Source organism: Carassius carassius, chromosome 18, assembly GCF_963082965.1.
Source record: "Carassius carassius chromosome 18, fCarCar2.1, whole genome shotgun sequence".
NCBI classification, from domain to species: domain Eukaryota; kingdom Metazoa; phylum Chordata; class Actinopteri; order Cypriniformes; family Cyprinidae; genus Carassius; species Carassius carassius.
In genome coordinates, this window is record NC_081772.1 from 6,884,665 (window position 1) to 6,907,850 (window position 23,186).

At 35.2% G+C, this 23,186-nt stretch overlaps 1 protein-coding gene and 1 pseudogene across 1 annotated transcript in view; both read left to right on the forward strand.

The window, feature by feature from the left end:
• The window catches only part of LOC132092837 (24-hydroxycholesterol 7-alpha-hydroxylase-like), an 11,309-nt pseudogene extending 5,010 nt beyond the window's left edge, over window positions 1–6,299 (forward strand).
• A 1,977-nt stretch (window positions 6,300–8,276) lies between these two features.
• LOC132092228 (calcipressin-2-like) overlaps window positions 8,277–23,186 on the forward strand; it is a 60,632-nt gene continuing 45,722 nt past the window's right edge. The window contains exons 1-2 of the mRNA XM_059498375.1: window positions 8,277–8,443; window positions 11,152–11,369. Coding sequence (XP_059354358.1) covers window positions 11,154–11,369 — 216 coding nt within the window. The 5' untranslated portion in view covers window positions 8,277–8,443; window positions 11,152–11,153. The remainder of the gene's footprint in view (window positions 8,444–11,151; window positions 11,370–23,186) is intronic.

The following is a 23,186-nucleotide window of genomic DNA, read 5'->3' on the forward strand; positions in this document are numbered from 1 at the left end:
AGCACGATGGAGCACCGTGCCATAAGGCAAAAGTGATAACTAAGTGGCTCGGGGACCAGAATGTTGAAATTTTGGGTCCATGGCCTGGAAACTCCCCAGATCTTAATCCCATTGAGAACTTGTGGTCAATCCTCAAGAGGTGGGTGGACAAACAAAAACCCACTAATTCTGACAAACTCCAAGAAGTGATTATGAAAGAATGGGTTGCTATCAGTCAGGATTTGGCCCAGAAGTTGATTGAGAGCATGCCCAGTCGAATTGCAGAGGTCCTGAAAAAGAAGGGCCAACACTGCAAATACTGACTCTTTGCATAAATGTCATGTAATTGTCGATAAAAACCTTTGAAACGTATGAATTGCTTGTAATTATATTTCAGTACATCACAGAAACAACTGAAACAAAGATCTAAAAGCAGTTTAGCAGCAAACTTTTTGAAAACTAATATTTATGTAATTCTCAAAACTTTTGGCCACGACTGTAGTGCTTGTGTGTTTGCTTTGCATTCAAGATGAGGAGAAGACAAAGGTGACCCTATTTGACTTACAGCACATGCCATATGTGAAGTGGTGTATCATGGAAGCCATTCGGCTAAGGGCCACTGGAGCCATCACTTTTAAAGTAGCGAGGCCTCGCGCACAATGCATTTTATATCAGTGTTTTTATGCACAGGTCCATAAGTGCAGGCTGTATAGAGTTATACAGAGATATATAGAGATCTGCTCTTTGACTCACACAGGCTACAAAGCAAACATTGCCATGCTTAATTATCAGCTAAAACAACTCTATGCATGTTTTCTGCTTTTCAGAATTATGTTATTCCACCAGGAGATATGCTGATGTTGTCTCCCTACTGGGCTCAACGAAACCCTGAGTATTTCCCAGTCCCGGAAGATTTCAATCCTGTGAGTAACTTCACCTTTCTGAATGACCTCAGCCACAGGATGAGGTTAACACAAATTCTTCTATAAACCAAAATAAAATAGACACAAGACACATGCTCATAAAAATGCTTTTTTACAGCAAGCATAGTGCTTTATGAAATGTTCCTGTACTTTTTCTTTTTTCTTTTTTTTTAAACGCAGTTTGTTTTGCTCTATGATTGAATCGGCATCCCTTTTATTGGAATTTTCTTTCAATAAAACTTCCTTCTTCCATTTTGTCTGGCAAGCTGTAGAGTGCTGGTCACAATGTGCTTGAAAACTCCAGCTGTGCTCCATTAAAACAGGAATAATAGGTCTGTATGTGTTCAAGGAAGGCCTGACAGTTAAACACCTATAGAGATTCCATTACACTTCTGTCTACTAATGTCAAGGAAATAGTACAGCTCACAGATACTGGGTTAGACCTACATCTAAAGGCTTTTAATACTGTTTTTAGCAAAAGATATATTTAGTTTCAAATCAACTCTTTTCTTTACAGTGGAAATGCACTTAAATGTGTGTTCAATTCAAGGGTCATTTTCTCCACTTTTTCCTTAATGGAATCTAAATATTTTTACACAGTGAATAGATATGGTTGCTTAACTAAATGGACATTCAGTTGTCTTTTACATCAGAAATCTATATACTAATTGTTTTGAATCTATGGGAACCTTGGAAGGTTGGACTTTTCGACCAGTTCAAAAGACTTCTAGGTTTGTTGATGCAACTCAAGAGCAATTATTTATTTATGCCCACAATAAAGCCACATTAGTGAACAGATGGACATTGCATAGAGAGTTATTTAGAAATTACTGTAAATATGTCTTATTAAATTAAATCTTAGAGTGCTAGAAGACAGGCTTAAATGGTATATTCTGGACTGGCCCACGCCTGAGATTATTTTTAATGAAACTTTCCTTCCCACAGGAACGATGGGAAAAGGCAGATTTAGAAAAGTATGTCGACTTGGAGGGGCTTGTGGCATTTGGAGGGTGAAAACTCAGTGCCCAGGAAGGTTAGAAAAACTCTTTGTGTTTATACAAAGTATCATCATGTACACTCAAAAAATAATAACATTCAATGAAAGTATTCCAAGAAACTGAATATAAATTATAAATGCTATAATTGGATATATATATATATATATATATATATATATATATATAATTTGTACTTGATAAATGCTATTAATACTGTAGAATGCAACATGTTGCAACACAATAATTGAAAGTAAAATGTAAAATGATTTATTGAGTTATTTTAATTCACAAAATTGGCAAAACTTCATTTTTACATTTTATATTTTTTCTTTGTGCATTTTGTTTCTTTTTCACTGGACAGCTGGTTTCAAACTTTACTAAACTTTGCTTAAATAACACAACTGAACTTGTTACATCATTCATAAAGATGTTTGGGTTTTAAAACCATGCACACCTGACCCGGTTGCATTTTAGTTTCTTTTTCCAGTAGGGAAAAATATATAAATATATAAAAATATATAAAAAGGCAAGATTATGTTTAAGTAAGCAGTAAAATTGTATTTAGCAATAAAATCCAACAGGAATTTTATTACACTTGTCAAAAGCTACTCTAGGTTAAATCTGGCAAAAAAAAGGCTTTGTGCTGCCCGGTTCAGCTAATGCTCTTGTGGTTAAGATAAACAAACAGGTGATATGATAAAGGAAATTGGCTCTTTTAACTGTAAGCGGGACTGCATCTTCCATTTTGAGCATTATAAAAAAGAAAATCCTTTTTTTTTTCTTTTTTCTTTTTTTTAAAGAAAAGTTTGAGATTTGGAAGCTCCTTTGGTGATTCAGGGGGCATTTTTGCCCTCTAGCAATGTTTGGTGGTTTGGTCTTTGGCCTGTAGCAGGAACACTATGGATTGAACTTGGCCTATAGCAAATGCCACAAGCTGCACTAGCCCATCTTTTCTCTTTGGCTCTATTGCTGAGAATGTCAGTTCCCTTAGGTTTTTTACAATGAGACTGGCACAAAAAAAGGTTATAGCTGTTACCAGCTCTGGTGTGATTTGAATTTGTGGTGATACTTGTAAATCATTTAGCTACATTATTGATAGTGTGCACTATGGCTCCATTCCTGGTATACTGCCATGTTGATATAGATTCAAGGCTCTGCTTTTATGTCGTGCTGAGCATCCTTGGCCCTAATGTCTCAGCCCTTTGGGCCCCTATGAAATCATGAAGGCCCTGGGGAGTGTTCGGCTGGGGTCAGAATGACATTAATAGAACTTTATAAAGACTGGCAGAATTTCCCAGCTGCACAGGACGATCAAAAGCATATATAGGCACAGACCAGTGACCTTTCAAAACCCTCCAGAACAGATGCATCTACATTTATCAGTCTGGGAATATATGAGAGGGAAAAACAGAAGTAAGACAGAGGTTGAGTAATATAGAGAAAAAGGGGATGAAGGTTTGTTTTTAACCCTCTGCTTCTGTTTGGTCATTTTAAAAAAATTGTTTTGTTTTTCTCGCAAGGGTATAGAACTTTGTAAAGGTTTTGGCATTTTCTATGTGAACAACACAATGGAAATGAATAGGAAGTGAATTTCATCTAGTGGAAACACTTGGCAAACAAATTCTTACTAAAAGATAATTTTCAACTTTGATACTTAGATTTATGGTTAGGCTTTCAAGCACTTAAAACATGTTTTGGAAAACAAATAGTAGTAAAAATTAAATAATAGTATTTTTGTATTTTTTTTATAATAATAAACAAATTTCTATAACTGTTTTGAGTTTCACACTTTTAACTTTTGCATAATTAACTTCCACTTCTTCTTTATAAAAATCAAGATTCATGACAGTTTAAGTTTGGAAATTTCATTTTCAGGTCTATGCTCAAAAAGTGGTTAACAGGTTATTCCATAAATATAATTTAGTACCATAAAATCTCTTAAAAATATAAATGCTTAAAAATAAAAAAAAACATTACCAAACTAAAATACAAATAAATAAAATACATTCAGTTCATTAAAATGTTTTCATTTCTGACCCCCACGTGAGCAGCACCAAAGGGTTAATAATAATTTCATGATAAAAAATTAATAATGAATAAATCAAAAATGTATACAAATAATGAATTATATATATATATATATATATATATATTATTCTCCATTATATAAACATATGTGAGTGTGGACTTTGACATTCTCTCTAGAATAATTTCAAATGCCACTGAAATATTCAATCCACACCTACCAATGTCCTGCATTCAAATGTCACATTGTCATGAGGTGTATTTGTAATGATTACTCCGGCTGGTATAGATCTCTTGGCTGGATGCTGTCATAAATTAGTACATTGAGTGTGGCAAACCCATGTATTTCATTTTCCCTCACTCAATCCAATCTGATTTTGATAATTTTAGGAGATTGGCTACTTGCGTCACTAACACAGTGCACCTGAATGAGTCACGGCCCTCAAGGTTATTTGAGCTGATTATTTAAAGAAACATGACTTGCATCTCTCGCCCTCCCTTTATTGCCTCTCATTATTCCTTATTCTTTCACTTCAATTTACCTGATATTCCCCTATCCGTCTCCAAATAAGGCCACGGTGGCTATGAAAGCATCTGGAATTTGAACGCAAAACAAGATGTTCATTCACATTTTGCTTTCCTACCTGCGATTTAAATTACAGTTTTCCCAGTGTTCGGCAGCACCCGAGGGAGGGTGCAATGGCAGCTAGACAGCATGCAATATTCCATCAGAATACTAATACACATAGTGCTATTCAAGCTGGCTTGTGAAGTGATGAGCAATTCAGCACAATGAGTTTGAATCTAGAAAATGTTCTTAATGAGAAAAAGGACATGAAAATGAAAGAAACAACAACAAGCACTTGTAACTTATTGTGTCAACAGGTGGTACGTCGTTATGAAATTGCATATGTTTGTGAGCCTCATCTGCTACAAGTTTGAATTCATCCTGCTGGATCCAGTACGGAACCCGGTTAGTGGCCTGAGAAAGAGTAACGTCCAATGGAGAATGGTAAATAAGCCTTAAAAGAGACAACATCAAAGTAGGCATTAGGTTAATAATTTCCAGATGTGTTCCTATGGCAGTATTTACCCAACAACAGCCCAATCTAATGCTTAAGCAGCGTCCTGCTTTTTACCCTTGCATTTCTCAGACTGGACCAAAAATAGCTTTGTAAATTTCGCCCACCAACGACTAAGTTCATATGAGGAACGTGGATCTATTCTAGATATGAATCATGCATTCATTTATTTAATTTGTCATAAATGTATACTTTTGGAGGCAGTTTTTTTTTACAGCAACTTGATAAATGCTTAATAAATTGATAAATATTTTTATTCTTTTAAATCTTTGTTATTAAACCCAGGCAGAACAATCCAAATTTTTTTTATAAAATATAAAAAATTGGTAAATAATAATTTAATAATTAATTTTAAGGATTTTAATACTTTTATTCATCAAGGATGCATTAAATTGATCATATATATATATATATATATATATATATATATATTTTTTTTTTTTTTAAATCCCTGGACCACAAAACCAGTCTTAAGTTGCTGGGGTATATTATATAAATTTTTAGTTAGTAATATGCATTGCTAAGAACTTCATTTGGACAACTTCAATGGCGATTTTCTCAGTATTTCGATTTTTTTTTCCACCCTCAGATTCCAGATTTTCAAATAGCTGTATCTCGGCCAAATATTGTATGATCCTAATTAACCATACATCAACGGAAAGCTTATATATATTATGTATACATTTCAATTTTGAAAAATTGACACTTAAGACTTGTTTTGTGGTCCAGAGTCACACGTATGCTGTTCTTTTGAACTTTATATTCATCAAAAGTCCTGAAAAATGTATCCGTGTATCTACATTATATTCTTTTATTACATTACATTATATACATTATTACATTATTTATCAAATAAAACCAAGAGACGTCTTTCAAAAACATTTAAAATATCTTAACAACCCCAAACATTTGAGCAGGATTATATTAGATATAGTAAATAGATATTTGGATCAAACTAAAAATGACATAGCTTAGACTATTGAATTATTTGTTTGCAGATGCAATCTGAGTTTATATATTATATTTTACATACTTACTAGTGTTGTATATTCTATTTATGCGGACTATATAAATATATGTATCTGGTTAGAGTCCTCTGTATTTGGTGGGAACCCAGCAGCCAGACAGGCCCTGTACAGTCAGATACAAGCATAGATAAGGTGCTCATGTTCAGAGGGCTGTGCTACTGCTTTAGAGCTTTGTTGACGGCCTTGACATAAGAGTTGTAGAGATCAACCGCATATCCTGAGCCGAGCTTCAGAGGTTTGAAGCATCATGGTGAATGTTAAACAGTGACCTGGACACAGGCAAATACTACAGTATATAACTCTAAAGGAAACCAGAAAATCAATGCTAAAGGTAATTTCGGATATTAGCTTTAATATACAGTTTTGTTGGGTCAACCTCTTGAATAACTAATGGAATAATAGAGATGATATATATCTGAAAGCATGAGGTTGTGGAAATTCCTTTCCTGGACTGAGAGACTCAATCATTATCAAGATGTATGAAATAAACAAAATGTGTTGCCTAATACCACTGCAGTCATATATTACAGCTAAACATCTTGTGCATGAAATGGACAAAGTAAAGACGAAGTTTATAGACAATATAACTAAGAGGAGGTTCTATTTTGTGAAGCAGAAATATGTAAACACATTATTATGTGTATAAACACTGTGCTTCTTTTTCTGCAGTGGTGAAAAGGATTGTTTGTATAAACACATCTGTCTTGTAGTCTGTAAGTTCTTTACTGCATCTGTGTACACTCATTTTTGGATAATATTACATAATATTTCAAGACATAAGTTACATGGAGTAATTTTATATGCTTGGATGCAAGCATCTTTAATTTTTAAGTCAAATAGAATGTTTACATTAATTCAATATGAAGATGTACTTGATTGAATTAATCACTGGTATTGTAAACATTTGGAAAAAGTAAACCCTTTGTGCTGCTTTGCAATGTGTATTTCAATAAATAACAAGTTTAATTGTCTTTCAATAAAGAACATTTTGCTGCAGAAGTTTCCTTCTTTATATTCAATCTACTTAACAACCATGTGACTGTGATTTTGCTAAGCAGGCATCATCTTTTGTTGGTCTTGGAATGACATTCCTTCCTGTCAAACAAACATAGCCTAACCTTGAAATCTGATTGGATAGGATTGTTTTTCCAGGACCATTTAGGATGTTGGATCCAGGAGCATGGCCTACTTTGCAAAATCAAAGACTCCTCAAGCACAAAATTCCAGAGATGTTTAGCAGAAGGCCAGTGATAAACATGGATACTAGTCTCCAAAGTGGTGTGATGTAACAAAATGAAACATTAGTGAGAGTGCCTTTAATCTGACATTCCTGATTCTTCTTATAATATGTCATTTAATATCCATTGACACAAATACTAACACACACACAAAAACACACACACTTTTTGCATCTTAGAGATGATCATTGTGAACCCTTTATATTTTTACACAGAAACATCCCTTATCACATAATGAGGGTCATTTGTATGATGATATGACATGCGATTTAACCCTTCATAGTTAACAGGGTTAACTGGTGATGTCAGCTCACCTTGTTCAACTGACCAGACTTTAAAATAATATAATATAGACTACGTAATATGCATTTAGTCACATAATTGAGCTTTCATAGATTTTAATCATTACATTATGTAAAGATTTGACTGCTAAATAATAAAAAAAATATAAAAGAAGCCTCTGCAAAAAATATAAATAAAAGGTTTGCAGCTGGTTTCGTGTCCTAATCAACAGTATTATTGTGAAATGTTATTACAATTAAAAATAACACTTTAATAATGTAATGTTGGTGACCTCATACCAGTCTGATCAGACTGGGAGACCAGCGCAGACCAGCAAACCAGTTTAGACTCTTTCTTTTATAATGGTTTCCTTTTTTTCTTTTATTATAGGCTATTAATAGGTTTCCTTTTCCCCTTTTATATTAAACACTATCTCACCCAAGGTGTCTAATCGCATTTATTTGTTTTAATTACATCAACTCACCACACTATTCACGTGTCTTCGAGTCTGACAGACATTATTTCGAGAAATCTCTGCTTTGCCCTGCACCACATTTACTAAAAACAACCTGCTGAATGTGTAACAGCGCCGCAACATCCAGCGGGCGAAATCTCTGACGTAACTTCAACAATTTGCATATTCGCTTTTAGGAGAACGCTATTGGTCCCTGAATCCCCCCCGCGCTCGGCGCGCTGTATGTCATTAGTGGGTTGAGCAAACATCGTTCGGATGCCGGGAAGCGGTCATTGGTGAATCAAGCTGTCTGCAGTAACGTCAGGAGATTAGTGAATCGCAGCTGGAATGCGTGCTTGATTCACAAAGGCAAGAAAGGGAGACAAAGCCACCGCGCAGAAGATACGCACACCGGACTGCCACATCCCGCACAGGTACAGAAAAACCACGTCGACTTTCTCCATTAGATCATCCTGCATCTGTACAGCAAGGCTTTGACAGGTGTTGCTGCTTTTATTATCGCATAGAAGAGGAGAGAGAAAGAGAGAGAGAGGGAGAGAGAGAGAGAGAGAGAGAGAGAGAGAGAGAGATGATTTAATAGTCTATACAAGACATTATTCTATATATAGTAGCCTACCTGTATGTATTATACAGTACATAATTAGTATTGAATATTTTCTGTAGTTCTTTGACCCTGTATGCGTGTCACTTTTAAACAAATCACTTTTACAGAAGAGTTTATGGGGACTCAGAACTTGGAAAGTCTATATTGGTAGACAGATGTGTTGTAATAACCATCCGCACAAGACTAAAACGAGTAAGCAAGTCAATTGATGACGCTGTTTAATTTGCAATAGTAGCCTAGTTTCTGAAGTGCACTCCATGACCTTGACAGACGCTGCCAGTATTGTGCTGTAATGACAGTTGCTCTTACAGGTTGATGTGGCATGTTTACCATACGGGTTTATCATATTAGTCAGATTGAGAGAAATGACGAATATAAACCCTTATAGCAAAGAGAAGGAAAGTGAATGTCAGGTGATGACGACAGAGGGACCGCTCCTCCAGTGATGACTCAAAGGGGGATGCAGCAAACAGGTTGCAGTAGACTGTGATTGACACTTTACCTTTTCATTTGGCCCTTTATGCACTGAAAGAGTAAAATGCAATATATATTATGTAATACAGAATAATATAGCTTTAAATAGCCCTCAATTATAACGGCATTTAAAATCTTTTGCTTATAACAAATAAGGTCATGTAGACTTTAATATAAACTGTAAGTGCATTTCCACTGTAAATAATTTTTAAAAGCAATACATTTAATTACTGTTTTTTATCCTTCATGATCTATTCGGGTCTCAGAGTCCCCATGTTCATTTCTTATTAAAAATAAAAGTTTAATAAAACAACATTTTGTGCACACAGCAGCCAGTTTATAGCAGTCTGTTTATATTTGTTTAGTGCATTTTTTAAGAATGTCATTTTTGCCGGTGCCCAGGTTGAGCCCATACGGAAGCAACAGTCATATTTCTAGATACATGTCAGTTCTGCCAAAATAATATTTGTCAAATGTGTTTTAATTAGGCCATAAAAAAAATAAAAAAGAATTTGATGGGATATATTATTTGACAGGAACAATATGTTTATAAGAGATTAATAATACATATAAAAAAATATATATAAATAAAAAGTCAAAAATTAAAGGCACTGTAAGTCTGTAAATAAAGCTGAGCACTTATAGTGTGTCTATGATCATGTATAATTTATGCACATCCTTATCTCATAACAGGGTCATTGTGTTATTGTAAATGAAATAGGTCTCTGTCTGGAAGTCTTCATTTTAATCAAGTGTCTCACAATCTCTGCATTTCATTAGTCCTCATTCTATATTTAGCCACGTTTACACAGGGCAAGAATGAACCAGACAGCTCCAGCCTCTATCTATAGCCTTGAGTGAAAGTGAGAGCGCGCGTGTGTGTGTTGAAGAGCGTGTATGTGTGGCTGGTGATGTGCTATTGATCCCAAAATAGCTGAGGGAGATTTAACAATGCATATGACACCGGCGACAGTGCTAGCTTTGCCCGTGGACCAAGCTTGTCAGGGTGGATCATGGGAAGAAAGGGCAGGTGGAAAAGCTCTGTGGAAATGGGTGCAAGCTGTTCCCCACTTGACTTTGTTGTTTGTGTGGGTTGACAAGAGACTGGCTCTGCTTTAAGCCCATAACCTAATATTTTGGTGGAGCATTAGTTACAAGGGCCAGGGGTAAACATCTGCTCGGTAGGGTTCTGGGAGGTAACTGTTCCAGTTCCGTTTCACCTGTCCTGAGGACAAGCTTTTGCCCTGTTTCTTGTCTGGGTGTATAGTAAAAATACTCTAAACAGCTCTTGCTCTGACCTTTCATATAAGGTCATAAATGACTTGTTTGTGATACAACATGTGTTTATATATATATATATATATATATATATATATATATATATAACTACAAAGAGGTGAATCATATTCATTATTCTTTTAGTGAATTAGAATAATTTCCTATGCTCCTGTTTCCCATGCCAAAGAAAAATAAATAAATAAATCAATTCATCATATAAAGCAATTGTATCTCTTCACTAGACTTTAACTAAAGCATTTTGTTCGTATGGATTTGTTTTATGATGTCTTTATGGGTTTTTTGAATCTTGAAGTTTAGCTAACTTGGATATTCAGTGGGGCAACAGAAACCTCTTAGGTTTCATTAAAATACCTTCATTTGTGTTTAAACGATTAACAAAAGTCTTAAGGGCTTGGAACGACATGAGGGTGAGTAAATAATGACAGAATTAAAAATTTTGGGTGAACTATTCTGTTAAATGCTGTTAAAGGAATTTTGATGTTTGACACCATGATGTTTGTTTGATTATAAGTTAATAATGGCTTACAGTATACTGTAGTCTGAAGATGTCTTGTGGCTTCATAAAATTTAAAAATCGTATGGAAAAACTTTTTTTGATACTTAACATAGCTTTTTTTTTCTTTGGCATATTTGGAGCTTGACAAACAATTATGATTGTGAACAGCAAAAGTGTTCAATGTATCATGGAAGCAATTGCTGATATTAGAAAATATCTCCCATTTTGTTGTTGTGTACCATTTACAGCCATGAAGGGAGAGCATTTATTTGCCAACATGAGAAGCGCTCCATTCCTCCAGCGGGTTTACCTCCTAGGAGGGGAAGAACTGGTAGTCCTCCAGTCCACCATGGGAGAGTCCTCACTGGGAGACAGTTTCCAACAAATCACCGACTTCAATGATCTCCCCATGTCCCTTTTCGCCTGCAACGTGGACCAATCAGTATTTGAAGACCATGAGGGCAAGGTAAGGTTAAATAAAACTACTCCCATTTTGTTTCATCTCATCAGCACTTAATTTGCAAGTCACTTTTTAAAAAAGTGTGTTGGCAGTTCAGCGCCACTAGTAGCACCAAATGAAATCGCAAAATTATGATTGTTTCCAAACAGGATGCTAAAAAGATTTCAATCACTCTTTCTTCCAGTATTCAGCTTATAAATGCACAGTTGAAGTTTAAAAGCAAGAAAATAAAATGAGAAGAACATTAAAAGAAACAATAATTTTCTCCTTAAGTCAGTTTGAAATGATTTTTAGCACAGTAAATACACCATGAATACATAGGAGCAAAAGCAGTTTGATTGGATGTTATGCTGGAATGCTGTAGTGGAAAAGTGGATCCCTAGACCTGCATTACATGATTGTGAATTAGGCCTCTCCAACCCAATTATCCATTTAGGCCACTTCAGGTGTGAAATTCAGCTTGTGGGCTCTCATCGACACTGCTTTCTCTTTACACCTAGAGGCAAGGGAGTATCTTTCACATCCTTCATGTGAAAGCATATTTGTGGTTTGGTGACTGGTTTTATTTGCTTATGATTGCCTATGGCAACATATTGACAAAATGCAGATGAATCCCCTGAAATACTATATTTTTTCCCATAGCTTCAGTTCAGCATTGACACACAGACACATGATTGATAATATGATCAAAGTAGAAGCTTTTATAGTAGTTTTTAATGAGCTGCAACTTGGTGATAAAACATGGGGAAAATTAAAATAAATAAATAAATATAAAATTCACTCTCCTGTCTTTCCAAACCCATATGATTTTCTTTTGTTAAACAAAACTAAATGTTAGAACACTTTTCAGAACACATTTCCAAGCAATAAAAATAAAATGAGAATGGGTCCAAAAATATTACCTAAATATTACCATTACCAAAGTAATCTATACAGGTTGTGTGCTATATTTTGTCATTTGAGAGCAGTGAAGTTCCCATTCCCATTTATTATATGGAAAGGAGAAGTGTAAGCATTCTGACTAACATCTCATTTATTCTGTGTTTCATGGCAGAAGATAAATGTGTTAAAATAATATGATGACAGAATTTTTCTTTTTTGGTGAACTATTCCTTTGAAGATTTAGCCCACAAGCATTTAGCTTGGCTTTAGTGTGGCGATATAACATACTTAGTGTCAGATAATTTCTTCCATATTGTGATGTGCATCAGAGTGAAATGGACTGTTGAAAAAAAAAAAGGTGGGCGGGGACTTGGTTCTACTGATCAGTTGAATGCGAGCCTTGAGTCGATTATAAGAAAGGGGTGGAATTTATGCAGACTAAATGATTGGAGAAGTCTGGAATACACCACTAGATAGAAGTCTGATGTTTCACCAGAAGATCACTTTATGATTATGTAATACATAAATAAAACATATCCATAAATGATTTGTTGACACTAATATAATTTCCCCCCTAAGCCATTTTTGCTGAGTGACATACACAAAAATAATGACTCATAACTCGAGGACTGTAGCAAGGAGAGTCAAAAGGTTGGTTTGATAGAAACCTTTCTGTACTTTCAGTGGAAAAATTATTTAATTTGGACATTTTCTTGTTGAGAAATAGCTGATAAAAATGAAAGAAAAATTTGTGCGCTCGAGAAATTTTCATATCTGTCTTATTTGACATTAAATATCTCAGGACAGAAATGTGTTAGGAGGAAAATTCTTTAGTGATGATATTCCCCAGCATGTTAGCTTTATCTGTTTCAAATTTTATGGTGATAGCATAAAGAATCCAAAAGTTACAGTATTTTGTAACAAAACAAGCCTTTTTGTTTAGCTTACGACTCCCTGAAGGAATATTAAAAACTGTTATTTTCTGAGGGCCATACACAAAAACAATGACTCATAACTCCAAGACCGTAGCAAGGAGAGTAAAAAGGTAGGTAGCGTCTGATATAATTTTTTCTATATTTTTATGGGGAAAAAAAATCTGCACTTGAACATTCTTATGCTGAGAAATAGGTGTTAACATGTACAGTATGAAACATTTGTGTGGTCAAGGGAAATTTTTCATATCATTCTTATTTGATGTTCAGTATCTCATGAAAGAAATAAGGTAGGAGAAGAAATCTTTTTGGTGATGTACCCCAACATGTGTGCTTTATTTGAATAAAATTTTGTGGTGAGATCATTAAGTAATCAAAAGTTACAGCATTTGGAACCATGGTAGCCCTTCTCTTAGCCCTTTACAGTTTTGAAATTGTTGTTTTAAATTTGAGTTAATGCCTCACTCAAGTTTATATAATATATATATATTGTCAATTATGTTTTTTTTTTTCATTTATCAGCAAATAATTTGGCAGTACTTTGGGGTTAATCAAAGTTGCTACATGCATTGTAAAGCTTAGACTCTGATCCATTTTTCATTTATTTTTTGATCAAGGCATTTAGAAAATAATTTTCTGCTGACATTCTCCTGAATGTTACATCACTTGGAACAGGAAACTCAGCATATTTGACCTCCAGCTGAAAAAGTAGCCCAGACCTTCTTCGAATAGTTTTAAGAACACCAATCATGTGATATGCTGAGCTCTGCCAGGTCTGTCTGCCTCTCTGGCCTGCACTGGACTGCATCACACACACAGAAAAAAAGAAATCTGAACACACAGGCACATACACAGTTCTCACACTGATCAGTCCTGACAGCTACTCTCAGACAGATTAGATCATCTGATAGAAGGACTCTGTAAAAGGTGGCTCACGACTCGCTCCATTGAGTCACAAGCTCCAGAAGGGTTCCTCGTGAAACAGAACAAGTGTTCAGTCTTTTACTCATGAATGACTCCACTAATGCAAACACACACAGTAAACCTTGAAAAGTATCCTCTTGCTTCGCATTAACTTAAACCTGACTTGGCATGACACATGTGGTTAAAATCCTTACGTAACAAGTAACAGTGTTCAAAGTTATTGTTGTTAAGGTGAATTCAGTGATCCATAATGAGATACTTTGTTGTACCACACTGTTTGTTTGGTTTGGGGCAAGGTTGTGTTGCTTCAGTGCTTTTGCTTAACGTAGCCCGAATCAAGTTTCAGTTACACTATGACACTGTGGGTGTCATGCAGCTTTTTTATTATGATGTAATAATAAACAATTTATGATTCTTTTATTTATGATGTACCAGTCCTGGTCCCAATATATATATATATATATATATATTTTTTTTTTTTTTTTTTTTTTTTTTTACTATTCAGGTATTTGTTAATAAAATTGGTCAAAATATGGCAGTCCACAAATGTGGGAAAACAGTTTTGCTGCAGGTCAAATAAATGTAGTATTTTATATCTGAGCAAAGCTGTGAGCCAAACAGTTATTTAGCCACATTACTTCATGATCATCAACTAAAAGCTGATTTGCAGTGTCTATTACAAAACAAACTCCCTCTCATGAAGGAGGGAACATATGCTTAATTAGGCAGCTAATTGTGCTGATAATACTGCTCTGGATATTTGACTATTTCCCCTACAAATGCCATGAAATATTAACTGATTAACAGAGCATGATTGCATCTCCTGTACTGGCCAACTTGCATTAATTGCTGACCTGTTTACTCTTGATAAAGACCTTTCTCTCCTTCCTCTTGAATTGAAGACAGAGCACATGGTCGTTGGATGCAGAAGCTGTCTGATAGTTACTCAACTGAATGTCATTTAATGAATCTGTCACTGATTGGAACAGGACAATTTTAAACTAATGGGTGTAACGGGACCCTCTGGCCCATTTGTATAACCTACACTGCACTTTAGCTTGAATTATTATTTTTATATTATAAAGTGGGCATGTAATGGAAAACTAAGCTCCACAAGGAAACCACAAGGGCTTGCTAAAAAGGCATGGATGCTATTATAGTCTGATGCCATAATGTCACCTGATTTATCTTAGCAGGAATTAAAATTCTAACCTTATATTTTACTTGTGTATTAGATGATTGCATTTTAAACATTCTCCCCAATAGCCGGCTGTTGCTTGGCTGTAGCCCCCTGTGACCCTGCAATCCCTTCAGCGCAGAGTATTCAGCATCCCTGATTGGATTTGGCAAACATCCGGAGAGCAATGAAATGCTCCAGATTCATGAAGCTTAATGACAGATGACAGCGAGTCAGAATAGACTGTTGCTATTCTCGTTTCTCCCGCTCTCCCCTCTGGCCTGGATGTGGACCACTGTCGACTGCCCTCACTTTGCTGATTGATCAAGGGAGATCAAATTGTTCTAAAGGAGCATCAGCACTGTGCCGTTGCCTTCAGGCGTGATTCACAGCCCTGTCAAAATGTTTGATTGTGTTTGGCACCTCTGGATGAGACTGCTTGTGCATCTGAGCTGCTGAATCAATTTAGTAGGATGTGATTATATTAACCCCATGAATGAAAGGCCCAGGTGATGCATAGGGTCTATTTAAAGACATATGGCGGTATTAGCTCCCTAAGAATAGGAAAGCAATCTTACAGATTTTGCAAAATTAGGCAGTCTGGAGCCCACGCAGAGAGCTGATGCAGTGTGAATTATGCAGCATAACTCTTATGTCAACTCTAAAACCAACTGTCTTCCTTTCTAATTATTTTGTTTTGACAGCCAAATGTTCAAACTTCAAGCTATTTCCTTGTCAGGTTAAAGGGACAGTCCACCCAAAAATGAACATTTTGTCATCATTTACTCAACCTCATTCCATTCCTAACCTGTATGACTTTCTCTCTTCTGCAGAACACAAAATAAGATATTTTGAAGATTGTTGGTAACCAAAAAGTTTCAGTTCTTATTAACTTTGTTTTTACAACAGAGCCAAACAGATATTGTTTTTCAAGATATCTTCATTTGTCATGTTGTCACAACATGAGGGTGAGTAAATGATTTCATTTTTGGGTGAACTACCAGACAGTCTCAGCAACTGTAAAATGGAAGTCAATAGGAACCAAAACTGTTTGGTTACCAAAAATGTACAATATTTTCTTTTGAATTTTTGCCATAACACGAGAGCCAGTAAATGACAGAATTATTTTTTTTAGTGAACTATTTCTTAATAATAATTATAATAACAATAAAAATTATTCTTTTTTTCAGTGGGAAGTCAATGGAAACTGAAAATTTTTGGTTACCAAAATACTTCAAAATATCTTCTTTTGTCACTTTATTACAACAAGGATGAGTAACTGATGACATAATTTAATTTCTGGATGAATTGTAGCATTTATTTTATTTGCCATTTTCCTCTCATTATATACTATATAAGAGATTTTTACATAAGAGACTGTTCTACTATTTTCATATTGCTATTGCGGTGGCATTTGCTGACGGAATTACCGACGTCAGCTGGCGGTACGTCATGACTATCCATCATAGACTTTTCTGTTTCTCTGCCTTGAGCTCACCCTGCATCAATACAATTGATCTCCACTTTGGAAATGTCACACACACAAACCAAGACATGATTCACATAGTGTTTCACTTACAAGCTGCCACTTGAGTTGTTAGCATGGCAAACATGGAGAAAGGTTCTCTGCGACAGGGAAGTGAGATTTATCCTTCAGATGTGCTGTTTGCAGAGCATATAGTGTTTTGATGTCATTAATGATGTCAAATAAATATTAAATTCAACTATACGAACTGCAGTTAAAACAGTGCTCAGTGCCCAACAAATATTTAGTCAGAAAACAAATCTTTAGTTAGAAAACAAATATTGACTCTGAATTTACATTTAAAATTAAATATTAAAATTAAATGATAAAATTAAATTATTATACAATGTATTAAACTGAGATGCTTTTAATAATGGTAAACCAAATAAAATTTTAAAGGACTGTCAGAATGGTATTCTGTTTGTCACCTAAATTCAAATTGAGGAATTCAACTGGAATTCGAAAGGCATTTTGCATTCAGTTCTGAATAGCAACGACACAGCTAGGTGAAGGCACCAGCACCATATCCAACTGGCTACCAGAGACGTTACTGAAATGAAACAATGATTTAAAATGTACAGTACCACCTGTGGAACATGCACAAAAACCGAGTCCTGACTGTACAGTTTCCTGTATGATGTCACTAAGGACCCTTGACAAAAGACAGACGAATCTAGAAGAGTTTAGAGCAGCTCTGGTTTCGTTGGGGTTATGTAATCGCTCACTGGTCATGAGTTCTGCTTTATATGGTCATATCAATTTTAAGTGGAGTTACAAGTATGGCCTTTTGTTCTGCATGAATTCCTTTCCTCAGGCCGAAGCACTATAGCTGTTCCAGTGTGTGTGTGTGTGTGTGTAAGACTAACAACCGCAACCTCCAGCATGCAAGGCTAAAGTTCACCGAATGGCCGCAACTGTAGCCCAGTAATGTAGCACTGCAGAAATATCAGACATCTACCCTCTTGAATGACGTTTATAGAGTGCAGGGACACAGAAAAAAACAGGCTAATGCTATCCTCAAGTGAGCCATTAACATTCCAGTGTCACTCTTTTATTGTCCTGGCTAGCGCTGATACGTGATGCTGTGGCTCTTGTTTTGCAGACTGTCAAGGTTAAATACTTGAATAAGGATCTATTAGCATTAACTGTGCATGACGAGTGCATGACCTCTCCGCTGTACCTTAACTCAGTGCTGCGCTCAATGTTTTTGCCAAGGGGGTTGAAAACCTCCCACTCACTACACATGCTTATGTAATCGTAGTGTCCTCTCTCCAAGCATTCTCCTGATCAGCTCCATTACATAATGCTCATACCTCTCGCCTGTCGTCTGCAAGCTTTTCTAAGTGTCAACGACAGTTCATAACAATCCTGTGACTATGGAATACGTAAAATCTTCCAAAACCTAGTGGCTTGTTTGCCTAGACAACATCGCACACAAAGGCTGTTCCAAAAGGTAGAGAGCATAAACATGATACCTAATTTTGGCCAGCATCACATACTGAATGCGGCATTGAAGGTAGTCCCAGAATGCATTGCATATCAGCAGAGTGAAACATTAAATTGAAGATGGCAAATGAGGCTATACAAAACATATACAAACATGATTAATTATATTGTAATATTAATAATATTTCAATAATATTAATTATAATATATCATTTAACACCAAAAAGTCGACACGTTTTTTTAAATTAAATTTTATCAAAAATAGAATTTAAAATAACTATGTTCAATATTATTATATTTTTTTCTTTTTGTGAAATGTATTACTTCGATGGCAAGGCTGAATTTTGTTACATCATTACTCCAGTCTTCAGTTGTACATGATCCTCCAGAGATTATTCTAATATGCTGATTTGGTGCTTAAGAAACATATTATCAACGTTGAAAATGTTGTTGTGCTTAATATTTTTGTAGAAACTGTGATGCATTTTTTTTTAGGATTAGTAGAATAGAAACTTCAAAAGAATAGCATTTATTCATTCATTCGATTTTTTTTTTATGATAAATGTCTTTACTGTTTGTTTTGATCAATTGAATGCATCTTTGCTGAAAGAAGTATTAATTAATTATTTTATTTTTTTACTGCCTACAATTTTTTTTACAAATGCAATATATGCTACGTAGTTGAACATAATGTAAGTCACTTTGAATCAAAGTGTTTGCCAAATTTATGTACCGGTAAATGTATATACATGTGCATATATTGCATTCACTGACATCTACTATAGCATTTTGGTATAAAAACTTTTTGTTCAAATGTTCATTGTTCTGCATAATGCAGAAATAGTATGATTGGTAGTAAACCATTCTGAAAATAGCAATATTATAGCTGTTTGTTTTCACCTACAATTAAATTGTGGCCTATTCCATATGTGGGTGAATATTTTCCATATTATATTCTTACAACATGCATTACATGCCACAGCTGCCTACCATTGAACCTCTGTAAATCAAATCAAATCAAACCCTGTTAGAATTGGAAAGATGACCAAAAAGCTCTAGGCTCTGATTTATGTAATCAGAGGCTAGAGAGTGTCTATTAGGATGCAGCTGCTGCATGGATTAGCACCACAGTGATTATAAAAGTGCTCTAATAGACTAGAGAATATTGGTTCCATCATACTGGTGCCTAGAGATGAGTAACACCTAATGTTTACATACATAGGAGCGCGTTATACATGTTTAAAACTTCCAAGCTGACATATGGACTTTATCATGGTATTTCAATACTGTGTGTATAGTTATAATATAATAATAATTATTACTGTTATTATTGTTGTTTTTTAATACTTGTTTTTGTTTTTACATTGAAATATTACAAAATAATATTTTTTTGTTTTTAGTACTTTTAATATTTCATTTAGTAGTAGTAGTAGTAGTAGTAATAATCATCATCATCATCATCATTTTTTATTATAATAATTATATCGTGCTGTAGTAAATATTATCAAGTGCATTAAAATATGAACATCCATATTTAACCTTGACAAACATTTTAAGGGAACCAAGAGGCCCATTGAAAATGTGAACAGTTGCTTGGATGTTTCCTTGTCGTTGTGAAGTTTTAAAGTGTATTACTGTGAGACCACTATAGAGGGAAGATCTGAGGACATTTTTTGTGAGCTATAATGCTGGTAAAATATTAATGTCCTCCTAAAGGATGTGTCCTCCACAGTGAGTCAGGGTGAGGTTTTACTGCACCAAGCGCTGGAAATAGCTCACTCAATCCACATTACTCACAGCAAGGCTCTTTTAAGAATCCTGCGCAGAGATTAGTGCCATTGTGACTTCCAACCCTGATGATTTCCACACACATTATCAAAGTGTGTGCTGTGAGTAATGAATAGGACTGGGACAGGACCCATTCGTTCCAAGAATCTATAAGATATAGGCTAAATGTATGCACAGTTAATGTTAACAGATATTTTTTTATAGCAAACTGATGGCACATATACTTGCTCACAATGGACCAAAGGACTCTTGCATTTGGCTATACTGTCTTAATGGTGAAGAATGTTATTTTTCATGTTAAAAACAGTTGAAAAATAAAAAATTCTGTCATTGTTTACTTACCTTCATGTTATTTTCAAATCATCTGCTTCCTCAAAATCTTTCAAAGAATTTAAATGTGTGATTTAAATTAAATTTAAATGAGGGTGAGTAAATAATAACAGATTTTGGGTGAACAATTAAAATAGTAGTAAACAATCCATGTGTAAATGATCTTCTTATCACTGAGCTAGTGACTGGCTCTAAAAGCAGTCCATCCCCGCCACTGTCACATGACCACTTACAAAACAGGGGATTTGCTTTTTAACATATTACCAAGTCATATTTTTTTTTTTAACTGAGATATAACATGCACAGATTCTTTTTTATATATTTAAAAAATGAAACTTTAAATTTATACACTTTCTATCCCCACCTAAGTAAATTTAATTTTTCATTCCGAATCATTCAGAAACAGTTTAGTTCAGTAACAACATGTGATTACCTGATTCATGATTCATTCAGTCAAAAACACTTATTCATTCAGGAACGAAACAAGTGACTGTCTTTATGATTGCATCATTGAATCAAAAAGTCAACCCATTCTTTCAGAAAGAAAGATTCAATCAAGAACGAGTCTCTCAGTGACTGAATAATTAACCACCTACTCTGTGTTGCTCAGAGATGCTTAATGATTTTTGATGCTTCCTTTGGCTGTTTTATTAATAATTGAATCAAAGGCAGAGATTATGCCATTCTTGGGAACTGTATATTTCTCAGAGCTTGCATTGACTGTTGTTTACACAACTGTTTTGGCGAGCCAGAGGTGAAAATGTATGTTTTTTTTTTTTTTTTGTCTGGGACCTGCGCCATATTCTTCATGGATTCAAAATAACATTTTGATTTCTCTAAAGACGTTTGTAATCTAAGCTCTTAGTCATAAATAAGAATAGACAAATGACGTATATTTTTTGTTCACCTGTCAGAGAGATGTGGAATTTATTTATCTGCTGCTCTCAGCAGACGGTTTTAAAACAAACGTCTTCCCCTATCAGATAAATAAAGTAGCGTGGAAATGTCATCAAACACAGCCTACTTATGCTAGCAGATTAGAAGCGTGTCTTTAGTTAAGACATGGCATTTAGTGCTTGCGGGAAAGAGATTAAATGAGATCCAGCCCGTTTCTTTGCTGATTGATAAATTAATCAAATTAAGAAATAATATTTCAATTCCCCTGATGTATATTCTGAAGATATCGTCCTAAAACAACGGTTTAATGATGCCCTTTTTAGTGTCAGACCGGCAGGTTTATCTCCGGCGGTTGTTTATGTTCAGCCGTTATCTATGTTGTAGTGTTGCTGCTGCTGGCCAATATTGTCTGGTTTGCTTGTCAGATCTCTGGATCTATGCTTTGTTGTGGTCAGTTGCTATAAGTGTTTAAATGCCCAGGAAGGATCACTGTGTATCATTTCAAATCACATCTTCTGGCAAATCACCAGTGAATTTTTGCTAACGTGTCATTATTCCACCTTGTAAATTTGATGCAAATAGCCAGCTTAAGCCTCCTTGAGATATTTTTCTAGTGCCAAGGTCATATGTGAATATCATTATTCTGCTTCCAATGCCAGGATACAGCACTGCAGCAACCTTTTCTTTTTTCCATTTAAAACACCTTAGCTACCATATAGCAATGGCTGCCACCAATAGCAACCTATAATACACATTGCAATGCTTTAGTGACCACCCACACCTTGTTAATTAATATAAAGCAGACATAAAATAACATTTTAGACATAAATTTAAATGGAAATTAGAAAGGTTTTTTTTATCTGTGGTACCTAAAAAGAGGACTTTGGCCACCATTCTCGGTTCCCATGGAAAAAAAATACAATGGAAGTCAATAGGAACCGAAACTGTTTGGTTACCTTGGTAAAACTAAAGTAACTAGCAATATATATAAAATAAAAAATAAAAATAAAAAAGACAAAAGCACATTTGCTAAAAGCCAATATATATAAAAAAGCAAATTAAATTATTATTATAGAATAAAATAATATAAAAAAAAGTATAATTGCATAAATACCATAATACCTGACAACCATTCAGAACACCTTAGTTTGACCTCTTTATTATACAGAATCAGTGGAGAGTAATGGAAAAATATTATGGAGTGGGTGAGGAAAATTGATCATTGAAGCTGAATAGTATGTTATTAACCACAGCTCTAGCACAACATTAAGCCTTTGTACTTGTTCAGCAGCAGCTTGGTCGTATGCAAATGAATTTGCTTTTGCTCATAGCAGGATGTATTATCTGTTGATAATGTACTTCTGCGACCAGTTGGCGGTGCAGATTGTCATGTGGTAACAGTTGGGAGATTCTTGGATAAAATCTCTTCTTCCGGGGATCAGAGAAAGCTTAAGGCTTGAAATGTGAAAAAAAACTCTCAAATGCCCTGTTGCATTCTGACATGTGGCTTATATGAAAACTAGTTGTTCTACTTCTCCAAATCTGTGTTGCAAATGAGGTGTTTACCTCACCTGCTCTGATGTTAAATTCTTAAGTTGTTTAGCGACAGTAACCATGTAGATAAGGTCAGGTCAGTCAGGGAGAGTAGTTATCTGGAAGTCAATGTGTGTGTGTGTGTGTGTGTGTGTGTGTATTGGCAGGGGAAAATGTGGGCCGTTTTTTTTCCTGCCTTGTTACTTTGGAGTGGAAAGTTGATGGAAATATCCAGAGTGTGTCCCAGTTGCCCAGGGCTGCTGTGTGTGCCATAATCACCTCTGGAGGTATGTGTGTGTGTGTTAGGGGGAGTCGGTGGTCACACCTGCCTAAGGGAGCTCTCCGAGGTCCTGAATGTCTGCTTGTTTGAGACACACACACACACTTCT